The sequence below is a fragment of the Indicator indicator genome, chromosome 6, assembly GCF_027791375.1.
Source record: "Indicator indicator isolate 239-I01 chromosome 6, UM_Iind_1.1, whole genome shotgun sequence".
NCBI lineage: Eukaryota > Metazoa > Chordata > Aves > Piciformes > Indicatoridae > Indicator > Indicator indicator.
Window position 1 is genome coordinate 28,031,909 of NC_072015.1, and position 12,353 is coordinate 28,044,261.

A 12,353-nucleotide genomic window follows, 5' to 3' on the forward strand; every position below is an offset into this window, starting at 1 on the left:
GGAGAGAGGAAAGAACATCTCTGTTATCCTAGCACATACTCAGGGTAACACTGCCCTTACTCCCCAAACTGCCAAAACCACCCCAAGAATACATCTCTGACAGTGGACACCTGTGTTAGTGACACACTCTGTATCAATGTAAGTATTAAGCTGCTCATACTCCAGAGAATAAGCTCAAAATAAAAATGTGGAATGTTTTTCCTTACCGTTAAAGCATTGGATCCATTTTCTTCTCTCATCTCTCTGGCCACCTACATCAAACATGCTGTTAAAAAGCCATAGGATGTTATATCACTTATGTGTACTAGGAAAGTCACATGAAGCATGCAGCATGAGGGTTCAGGTTGAAAACCTGAGAGCCCCAAGGACTGCCCAAAGGGAGAGGGAATTGCTGATACTGCGCTGCATGTCAGAGAGCTGCCCAGCTCTGCCAGGAGCAGACTACTGACCCATAAAATGAGAAACATGATCTTTTTTAGGCCAAGTCTTGACCTTTCCAGCCCACAGAAGCACATGTGGCATGTAAGATTGGATCTACAGCATTATAAGCAAGGACAGGTATGGGCATATTCAGGAGGGTGGTGGGGAGAGTGTATCTCTGTAAGGACAAGGACTTGGGGGCAGCTCTACCCCATCAGTGTTGTCTCCTTTCTGGGAAAGAACTAGTGAGAGGATGCAGCCCTATGGTGGGTGTTTTACAGAGGCACAGCGTAAAACTTCAACAAGCACAGAGCCTACTGTCCCTGGAAGAAGGGAGAAATTTATTGCCCCTTGGTCTGCTGTACAAGATCTGACTTGTGGCAGGATTCCCTCTGACTTCAGCAAGATCTTATCCTCAAAAATATTTGAGGACTTTATGGTGCTGTACCATGGAACCAGTTAGTAAAACCAGCCACACACAACCCCACAACAGAGCACTACCAATACACAAAGCTGGCATCAGCTCTTTTTACAAAATATGAGGCGATTTTCCTGGGATCTATGGAAAGAAAGCTAAAAACCCCACCAGAAAACCCCAGCTCCCACCCTAAACCTACTATAGGAAGCACACATGAGCACAGACATCTGAACTAAGTTAAAAATTAGTTTGGATTCATAAATGATTACTAAGAAACTTACTGGAAATTTACTTTATCTACTTGAAATCTTGTTTCAAAAATCCCTGATGTCAACACTCTGCATCTTAATAGGTCCTGCAAATGAGAAGACAGAAGCTGATTAGCAAGGGTTTTGTTTTTTTTTCCCAATATTTGCTTTTAAAAGCACTGAACATTTTTTTCTATGAAATGTCTTAAATGTTCCATTTAAAGCTCAATCAAACCTGTTGGTATATCTGTGTTTGTCCATAGTAACACACAGATAGACACAAACATCACCTCTGCATGGGGCTTGTGCACACCTGAAAAGCAGGAGACCTTATTTATGTTCTTTATGCACATTGAAAACTGTTATTGGTGGCCATATCATTTTGTCTGTGATGTGGATAATCAGATCTGAAATTACATAAAACTATGAAAAATATGTTCTTCACCTCGTAAAGCCAAATATTCAGATGTCAGAAAACTCCAGATTCACAGTTGCCCAGGCAACTTTCACTTTGCCCTCTTTTGTAGTGAGACAGGAATCCTGGCAGAGGAATGCCTTGTGACTGGGTAATTATGGCTCTATAACAGAGCACGGGCGAACAGAACTTAGACTGTACAGAAATCTGGCATTTCTTCCTTATTTTTCAAACCAGCTAAACTTTACAACTTAAATAACATTCTTTTAGTAATTAAAAGAAAAAGACTAATTTCCTAGATTCTCAAAGGAAGCAGGCAAAAAGCAATTTCTATGCATACCTCAGGCATCTAGCTCACCAGGTGCCATTGTTGGCACAGGCAGCGTTTTTAGCCTTGACTATTCAGCACTGCTGCTCAGGCAGCAGGTGCAGAATGAAACTGGAGGTTGGAGAAGGCTGGTGGCTGCCTGGTGGAGATGAACCACCCTGCAAAGCCACCTCTGGGCAAGGCTGCCTGCTTGGGGAGAGGAGCGCTCCCTTCTCGGGGTAAGGGAAGGGCCCTTCCAGTCTAGCTTAGCTCTCCTTGCCATGCAGTGGGAAGGAAAGCGTACTCAAGTCATTATTTTGGGGTAGTGCCAAAAAATGTAAGCAAGCAAGGGAAAAAGGGAAAGTAGTGATTTTTACCAGTTAATTCAACAGGATAACTAATACAGCTAACAGGATGAAAGCTCCAAAGCAAAAGAGAATCCTTCTTCAGAGCAAAAGTTTTCTGCCTGTCAAACACCAAAGGTCTCTTCTGAACTTTGGAGTCATAGGACACTTCTTCCCAAAGGAAATACCAGGAAAAAATTCTAGATGATGAAGGACTGCTACAGGTAGAGAAAGGGCCTCCCAGGAACAAACATGGCAACAGTGACATAAGTAATGAAACAAGAAATGAGGCTTTGCTTCATTGACTTCTCTCCCCAGCTGAGTGATATCGATGATGAAATCAGACCATGAGGCCTAAATAGAGTAAATCCCATTGCTACTGCCTTGGCCTGAAAACGTCTGGAGGACTTTAGTAATTGATAGTATTGGGTCAACTATACAAGCTTCACTTTATAACACAAGGCTTTTGCTACCTTCTGTATCAGGATACCTTAAAGAGTCTGTCAAAGGAATGGGACACGCTTGTGGTTATGGAGCTGAGCTAGGTCTGAAGGAACAGGCTCTGTCCACACTCTTCCTTGTGTGGTCTCTGGCCAGTCACTTCATTTCTCTGATGTTCAGTTCCCAATTGCACAAAGAGATTTGACAACTGTGTTTTTTTACATCTTGCTTGGTTGGACTGACTGAACCAGTGCAAAGATTCTCTCCTGCCTCCTTTATTTGCAGTTCATGATGTGGTCCACAATTTTGGCTGAGACTGTTAGATGATAGGGAGATACCAGCACTGAGAAATAACGACCTCAGAATAAGTCTGCCAAAGTGAAGTAAGACACTGCTTCTGTGTGGTGAAGGCTGGTGAGGGAAACCATGAGCTTTTGCGTTTATGTTTTCTGTTCCCCTTGCTTTGTTTGTGAGAAAGAGAATCATAGAACAGTCTGGGTTGGAAGGGACCTCCAAAGGTCATCTAGTCCAACCCCCCTCTGCAGTAAGCATGGGCATCCTCAACTAGATCAGGCTGCCCAGAGCCCTGTTGAGCCTGACCTTGAGTATCTCCAGAGATGGGCAACCTGTTCCAGAGTTCCACTACCCTCCTGTTAAAGAACTTGTTCCTAACATCCAATCTAAATCTACTCTCTAGTTTGAAACCATTTCTCCCTGTCCTATCACTACAGGCTACTTACTAATGGAGAGTAAGAAGAACTACCAGACTTATTACAGGAATCCAATTTACATGTAGTAACAGCAAAAGACAAGCCTGCACTCCCCAAAAGCCTCTGCTTCTTTAACACCCATCAATTAAACTGCTAGATTGCATTTTAGTACTATGTGGCATGCCCCATTTCCATCTGCTGTTGGGACTAAAAGCGATGACGTGAAGAAACCATACAGAAGGGTGTCTTGGTTCAGCCCCTGCCCCGTGAGTTACACTGACCTGATCTGTGGGGGTGTAGTCATCCATACTCACGCTGTCAATTCTTTCCAAAAAGCTGGAAGAAAACCAAACATGCACTTAGACATGTAAAATACTGCCTAGTAGAACACTTTTCACTGCCTTTTCTGGTTTAGACTCCTGCTGCAAAGCAAAACACAAGCCCAGTGGTGAAGGTGCGAGCCTGACAATTTGCTTACATTGATGGAGGTTCCATCTCAGCCAAACAGCTTCATACCCAGACTTTGTTTCTATAGAGCTCCACATTTACCATTAAGCAGTACCCACACGTGGTCCAAATACAGTTAAAGTCACAATTTTGTGAGGTCCACTAAAAACCATACTAACCCTGTGCCACAACATTGTATAGTTGCTTAGACATATAAAAGATTTTGGGGTTTAAAAGGGAAAATGAGGCGAAGTATTGCCTTTGTTTAGCATAATGCCAGTCCAGCATCATGTTGTATGAAACACAGGCTCAGTAATGTTAGCAGAAATGGGTGTTAATGTACAGAAATAGCTTTGGATTGATATGCTGCCCTGCATACTGCAACTAAAGCATTAGCAGAGGAAGGCAAAACGGACTTGAGGCGAAGGTTAACCAATCTGACTCTTTTATCTCACCGAAATGCATAACGTGGAAAAAAGCCTTACAACTGCAGGGAAGGGTGAGAGAAAAGGGAATCAGAAAATAAGCAGGGAACCACATTCTCCAGTTATTTACAGCACCTTTTCAAGCTTTAATTCTTTCTTCTGACAGGCTAGAATGGCAGTATTAAGGATGCAAAAAAGTGATTTTTCATGTAGAATCATCAATCACTAAGGCTGGAAAAGACCATAGAGTCCAACTGTAACCCAACTACCATGACCACTAAACTATGTCCTGAAGCCCACTTTCTCTCATTCTATTGATAGTTATTTGGGGGAAGAGACCTATGCCAACCTCACTCCAACCTCCTTTCAGGTAGCTGTAAAGAGCAATAAGATCTCCCCTCAGCCTCCTCCTCTCCAGACTAAACCCCAGCTCCCTCAGCCACTCCTCATACAAGAAACCCTCCAATCTCCTCACCAGCTTCATTGCTCTTCTTCTCAAGGACCTCAATGTCTTTCCTACAGTGTGGCACCCAGAATTGAACACAGTACTCAAGCTGTGGCCTCACCAGATCAGAGTATAGGGGCGTGATCACTTCCATGTACAGCTAAAATAGGCAGGTTCTCCTCTCTCACTCCCACCCATTTCTTAGATTTCACGTGAGCCCAGTGGGCACATTTTCCCCAGACTGCCCATATGATTTAGAAGCTTTCTTGAATGTCTGCATTGTTACTTGGAAGTTGACAGTGAATATCCCACCAGCTGACTCGTCCTGCTACAATATTATCAAGATTTCTGTATCAGCTGGCAAGTTTTCCTCCCCAATTTCACTTGGGTGTGCATGTGGAATCTACTTAATTGCAGTGGGAAAGACAAAACCCCGGTGAACTCTTGACTTCCAATGTGACTCACTGTTAACAGAGGGGTCACACAGGCTGACCAGTTGAAAAAATACCCCCCTAAAAGCCTGTTTGTCATTCTCATACCATTTTCCCACGGATATGAACTGAAAGGAAAAGAAAATACGCGGCGTATATATTTACTTAGACTATTTTTCCTTTTTTGAACCCCCATTGTTGAAGCAGGGAAACAAAATGTAGTATCTACAGTGAGAATATCCAGCTTTTCTTTCTGGATGATCAAAGTGTGACAGCTAAGGATATTGTTAAAAAAAAATAAAAAAATTATGGCTTAGCTCCAGACAAGGGGTGCTCAATAACAAAACTACAAAACTATATTCAGTAAACTCTAAAGGAAATAATAATTTTACAAAACCTTCTCCCCCACCAAAAGCTACTAGAATCAAAGTGCATCTTTATAGTCAGCTACAGGTACCAGGAGAAAACAGCCATGTTCAGACCCAACCTTTTGGTCAGATGATTTTCAAAACCTTGAGAATACTGATTAAGCAAATTCAACTTCAGTTAACACCATGGGCAACGCAGACACCACAGCAGAGTGATGTACTTTAAACTGGAGCACCTATCCTTAACACAACTCTCCTCTTGAAAAGAAAAACAAAGGCAAAAAAGCCAAAACCCCAAAAAGGCCTTCAAGCTGAATCCCTTCCTAAATGAGAGGTAATTTTCTTGCCATTCGGGAAGCACTCCTGTATTTCCAAATCTGTTTCAAACTTTTCTGTCCAGTTTCTTTGATTTGACAGGCTCAGAAACAGCCACTTTTGGTCAGGCTACAAGGTTAGCTGAGGGGTAAATCCAGGTCTCTGAGTGCAGGAAAGGTGGCAGTGCCTGCAGGTTAAACAAGCCTGTAGAAAACAGGCAGGAGCCTGAGGGAGAGCCAGCAAAGTTCTGTGAACAGAGTGGTTGCTTACACAGCTCAGGATCAGGAGAGGTGACAGAAGTCAGGGAAGAAAATGCTCCTTGACTATGGCTGACACAGAAAGAGCTCTGCTTAAGAGTGTAAGAGATATATCTGTGCACAAACATGACTGCCATCACAAACTTCATAAAGCAGTGGGAATCAGTGCTTTCCTTGCAGCAGAATTCTTTCTGGACTTGATGTATACATCAGAGATGATACATCTTGTCTCCCTAGTTTGAAGGTCAGGTTGGCAGAATTGATCCAAAATGGTTAAATGCGGTATTTAGAACCAATTCACATCTCACTCACCTCTACAAATAGCACTTCAAGAAGGTTATTGGTTGTTAGCATTTTCATTTTCCAAACAGCTAAGGAACAGAGGAGTGACTAACACCGGGTTATGCTACAAATAGGCAGGGCTGGGAAGGAGGCAAGTCTCCTAAATTGGATAGGACTGTAGACGGCTTTTGGTTAGAAAAGGCCTTTAAGATCATTGAATCCAACCATTACCTAACTCTCCCACGTCTGGTGCTCATGTCCCTCAGCACCACATTTTCATTTTTTAAATGCCTCCACAGGGATGGGGATCCAGTCTCCTCCCTGTGGAGTCTGTTCCAGTGTTTAAGAACCCTTTCAGTGAAGAAGCTTCTTCTAATATCCAATTTAAACCTCCTCTGGTGTAACTTGAGGCTGTTTCCTCTCCTCCTATCACTTGTTACTAGGGAGAAGAGAACAACACCCACCTCACTCCAACGTCCCTTCAAGGAGATGCAGAGAATGAGAAGGTCTCCCCTCAGCCTCCTTTTCTCCAGGCTAACCAACCCCAGATCCCTCAGCCACTCCTCACCAGACCTGTTCTCCAGACCTTTCACCAGCTTCATTTCTCTGCACACACTCCAGCACCTCAATGTCCTTCTTGTAGTGAGGGGTTCAAAACTGAACACACTCCTCAAAGTGTGGCCTCACCTGGCCAAGTATAGAGGGACAACCACTTTGCTACTCTTTCTGGCCACACTATTCCTGATACAGGCCAGGATGCTGTTGGCCTTAGTGGCCACTTGGGCACACTGCCAGCTCATGTTCAGCTGGCTCTTGATCAACACCCCCAGGTCTTTCTTTATACTGGGCAGCCTTCCATCCACTCTTCCCCAAGCCCAAAGCACTGCATGAGGTTGTTGTGACCCAGGTGTATGACATCACTTGGCCTTGTTGAATCTCATAGCATTGGCCTTGGCCCATCGATCCAGCCTGTCCAAGTCCCTCTGTAGAGCCTTCCCATCCTCAAGCAGATCAACACCAATCATCAGCCTCCTCCTGGTAAAAGGATCCATTTCAAATACCCTAAACTGCCACAGTTAAGAGACAGCAAGTACTGACAAGTATCATGCACTTAAAACCTATCCCTTGACTTAGCATCTGTAACATTTTATGCTTGTAAGGTTGCTGGCCACATGTGATCTGTATTAAATTAAATGCAATAATTGTCAAGGTTTTACCTGCCACCCCACTGCACTGAACTGCAATGGCATCACTAGCAACCAACAAATTGTCATGCAACCACTATTAAGATTTGGCTGACTTTTGTAGCTTTACAGAAAATGAACCTTTTCATTGTGAGAGGTGGGCTTCCTAAGAATCCTTTGGCAAACACTTTAAATGTTCACTGAGTTTTCTAGACACTGAAACACAAAAAACTTTCCCCTTTTGAAAGAAAATCAGTTCCTCAGTATCCTTCACATAAGCTCCATACTTGGTTAATTAGCACAGTATCAAAAAATAGCTCTGACAGGTAATGCACATGGTAGGTACAAATTTTGTATTCCAGTACTGCCTCGTGACTGAGCCTGCCAAAGGTTAGGGTTAGGGCTGGACTGGCCACTAAATGAGTGACAGGTGCTCTCTACTATCTCCTCTCCCTTTCCAAAAAGGGAAGAGCAAAGGGAATAAGGAAGAGAGACTTAAGGATTGGAAAAGAAAGCTAAAACAACTTTAGTGAAAATAACAACAAAATCAAATATATACAATCATACACAAAGCCAATGCTGAACCCAGCTCTCCTGATGGCAATTAGTCACCATCACCACTGACACTGTGGCAGAAGTTTCAGTAGCAGATGGGAACCAGATTCAGGAGATGGATTCTGGACTGGATTTAGGAACTCATGGATCGGGATCAAAGGCAGAGCAGACAGAATCCTCCTCAGACACTGGCCAATGAAAAAGAACTTGACCCTGGTGATCCCTCAGCTCAATCGTGAAGATAATGTCCTTTGTTGGTCAGTTTAAGGTCACCTGCTCTGTCTGCTCATCCCCTCAGGTGCCACCTCTGACTTCTTGCACCCCAAGGTGGGGCACAGGATGTGGCAGTGCCCTTGGTCTGCACAGGAACAAGTCTAAGCCAGAGCCTTTCTGCAGCCCAGCCCTTGGCAGTAACTCTACATCAGCGTTCTCATTGCTAGAAGCAGCCACTGGCTGTGCAAACCTGCCCTGAACTTCAGAAAGTGCCCTCACTGAGCAGAGACTGAGCTGGGAAGTCACAGCACTGACCGGAATTGGTTTTGGTCTAGCTCAAATCATAAGCTAGACCATAAAGGACCATAAGGACATAAACACAGTAACTTCATCTTCATTACTGTATTAAAATGGGAAAACTGCAATCACTTTCTAAATTTCTTTCTAAAGAATATTAATTTCTACTAATCCTAAATGCATTTAGTAATTATGTTCTGTCATAACAGGCTTGCTTTTACATATATACATATCAGCAGATTTTAAATTTCTATGATTTAAATCTCAATTTTAAGTGCTTAAAGTATGAAGATACCTCCCAGCCGTGGCAATGCTTATGACTCTACTCAAAGAATCAGTGCAAGGAAAACATAACTGCAGAAAAATGAGTAAAAATGGACACCAGTACCTCTTTTATCTCTTTTTAGATCCTGTTTTTTTGTTTGTTTCTTTTTGTTTTTTCCCCAGCTCAGGGATAAAATTATTTTCACAGAGTTATCCCTTGCTACAATTCTGACAGGTCTTCCAATTCAGTAGCTTCTATAGAAACCCACACTCAGGATTATACTTCACAATTGGGGTCTTATTTATAAAGGATTCAGTATTATGATTTATATGGCATTAAGGTTCTTAATTTTATGGTAGGGTGCTTTCCATTTCCTTATATGGAACAGCATAAACTACTCTTATTTTTTAACTCAGCCAGGCAAGATATTGGAAGGCCAGTCTTCACAGCTCTGTTTGGAAATGCAGCGGTTTGGTTTGCTGACAAATTAAAAGGAAAGAAAAATGGACTGATAAAAGTTGAAAAAACCCTGATCACGAGCTGCTGATATTATTATAGCTATTATTAACCTCATCTGTAGTTTTATAAATAACTTCTGTTGAGTTTCCTAGGAAACTCAGCTGACAGTTTGACAAGCAATCGCTAAATTTTACATTATGCAAGCTGTGAACACAGAAGTACAGATTTTAGATGTGCATGCCAGTGTATGTGGGAACTATCAATAAGCATTATTCTCTTCAAAAACCATGGCAATCTGAGCAGCAGTAGCAGCTATATAAGGATTTCTGGAAAAAAAATCATAAATGCACAAATAAAGAGGAGGTAATTGTACCTAAAATTCCTTTTCTCACTGGGTAAATCACTACGTAGCTCTGTATAGATATTCTGACCCCACAAACAAAGTCACAATTAAAGGAGAAATCATGTCTCGCGAATAATAAATAGACACAAGCCTCATGCTGTATTTTTAAGTGTATTCTGACATCCAAAGAACTGGGAAGATGAAGTGCTAAACCACAGATCAATACAACAAACTACACCTTTTAATAAATCTTCGTCACCATTTTTTATGCTCTCACTCCAACATTTCAAAGGCCTCGTATCAAAAAGTAACCATGGAAAACAACAAATCAAACTCACACCAAAATGATTCTCTTTAAAATAAAAAAGCAACATAGCAAATCTACAAGGTTGTAGCTTATCTCATTTTTTCCCCTCATCTAAGGTGTCAGCACCAGCAAACGCTTCTGATAGATTGGTGAGGGTGTTACAAACTCCTCATCCTGGCTCAAAAAAACCAGCAGAAGCACCATAGCCTATTACATGAAACCATCCAGAACTGGGGCTTTGAATTCCACTCTCTTTGGGCTGTAGTAAGTCACAGGTGAGGCAAACAATTCACAATGAGAACACCTGCCCAGGTCTCTAGGGAGCTGAAATGGAAAAAATACTTCCCCCTACCTTTTTTCTGTTGTAGTTATTAGGGACAACATCAAGATTTGAACTTTTTCTTCCCCCCACCCCCCACCCCTTTTCCTTCTTTTTTTCCATAAAATATATTTTTATAAATCACCCTAGGGATTACTATCTTCTTAGTTCTTCCTGTAATATCTGAACTAGGAGACTACAGATTTCTGGTTTTCAGAACACCTAAGGCTCCACAGCTGTGATTCAAGCAATCTGATAGATTTCCTGGTAACTGAGGAAGACATAATGAAAATAGCCTGTGGTAATATTCTAACCCCTAAAGGATTAATTTTCCCAAATAATTTGCTGAAAATATCCACAGAAATCCCCCAGAAGATGGTAAAATTTAACAGCTAAGGATTTTGCTGACAAATTTAAATAGTCACTGTATTTTAAATACATGTGGTAGGGAAAGCTTCTTCCGTCTCTCGTTCTCTATCACTCTACAGTTGCTCCTCAGGAAGAGTAAACACAACAGCAGAGGGAGAAGGGAAGAGAGGGATCCATACCTGTTCTGGATCTACTCTGGTTCACCTCCACTGAGTTTTGCATGACCAATTCTTGCACAAGCTCTTACAGAAGAAAATATCCAGTGCAAACGCTGAAGATGCTGCTGAAATTGCATATTTTTTCCTGCAGGGTTGGAAATCTGGGTACTAACACTCATTATCGAGCGTTTTTGGCATCTGCTAAGAATGCCGGTTCCTCGGGGCTTCCCTTTCCCTCCCGGTGATTAAAAAGCAGCTATCCGCGTTCCAGGCGGCTCTGCAGCCGCTGGCGGTGGCGTGGCACTCCGTGAAGACGGAGGATGACAGCAGGGACGAGACAGATGCTTCTCTGCCCGCAGGGCGCGGGGAGACCCGGCCTGGTGATGCGGGGACTGCAGGGGGCAACCGCGGCCCGGCCGACCTGAGGCTGCCCCTGCTCTGCCGGGCCCGGCTCCTTTTGCCCGGCCACGTCCTCTCGGCGCGGCCCGACCCCTCCTGCCCCGCCGGGCTCTCTCTGCCCTTGGCTCCGCCAAGCTCCCTGGGCCCGGCCAGGTTCCCTCAGCACGGCCAGGCCTCCGTCGCTCGGCCAGGTTTGCTCTACCGGGATGGGCTCTCTCTGCCCTCAGTCGAGTTAAGTTCCGTCGGCCCGGCCACGCTCCTTCAGCCAGGTTGGGCTCCCACTGCCCAGCCAGGCTCCCTGTGCCCGGCCAGGTTCCCTCAGCCCAGCCAGCCTACGGCTCTCCAGTCTTACACCTGCCCTTCTCATTCCACAGTCACAGAATGTCTTGGGTTGCAAGGGACCTCTGAAGATCACCCCCACTGCTAAAGCAGGGTCACCTGGAGTAAAGCACCCAGAAACAGCTCCCGGTGGGGTTTGAATGCTTCCAGAGATGGAGACTCCAGAAGCTCTCTCAGCAGCCTGTTTCAATGCTCTGCCACCCTCAAAATGAAGAATTTTTTGTTTAGGTTTACATGGAACCTCCTGTCTCCCAGTTTGTGCCCACTGACCCTTGTCCTGGCACAGGACACCACTGAAAAGAGTCTGGCTCCATCCTCTTGACACTCATCCTTTAGATACTGATAAATATTAATGAGATCCCCCTTCAGTGTCCTCCAGGATAAGAAGCCCCAGGTCTCTCAGCCTTTCTTCCTACGGTAGATGTTCCAGTCCCCTCATCATCTTAGTGGCTCTGCTGGAGATCCCAGGTGCAATCTTCATGTTCCAGTAAAGATTCTAGGCATCTTGACTGGAACATGTTCAGATACTAAAGTTCAGCTGAACCTCAGAGTGATATTTTGCTAGAATACAGGTGGGAGCTGAATTTAATAAAGTTCTTCAGAATTTACTTTACTTACCTTTTTCCAGTTGCCATATTTCCCTCTTTTTATCTCTAATTCCCAACCTCCCAGTACACCTTGCACTATCTTGCTCAGGGTTGGCCAAGGGCTGCTTGGAGATTACCAAAAACTGGAGGGATTTATCCACAGAAACACACCTTCACCCATCTGCAACTCATGGCTCACCAGCAAGTAAACTGTTGTGATAGGAGATGTGAAGGTCAACCAGGAGCCTCAGAAGGAGAGCAAAGTACAGTCATGCCTGAAACCCGC

The 12,353-nt window shown here is 43.7% G+C and overlaps 1 protein-coding gene across 3 annotated transcripts in view; it reads right to left on the reverse strand.

Annotated features, from left to right (window-relative positions):
• The window catches only part of GNAL (G protein subunit alpha L), a 224,311-nt gene that overhangs the window by 7,960 nt on the left and 203,998 nt on the right, over positions 1-12,353 (reverse strand). For all 3 annotated transcript variants that reach the window (XM_054381568.1, XM_054381570.1, XM_054381569.1), the window contains exons 6-8: positions 3,585-3,639; positions 1,120-1,193; positions 207-265 (exon numbers count right to left, since the gene is read on the reverse strand). In XM_054381568.1, the coding sequence (XP_054237543.1) occupies positions 207-265; positions 1,120-1,193; positions 3,585-3,639 (188 nt within the window). The remainder of the gene's footprint in view (positions 1-206; positions 266-1,119; positions 1,194-3,584; positions 3,640-12,353) is intronic.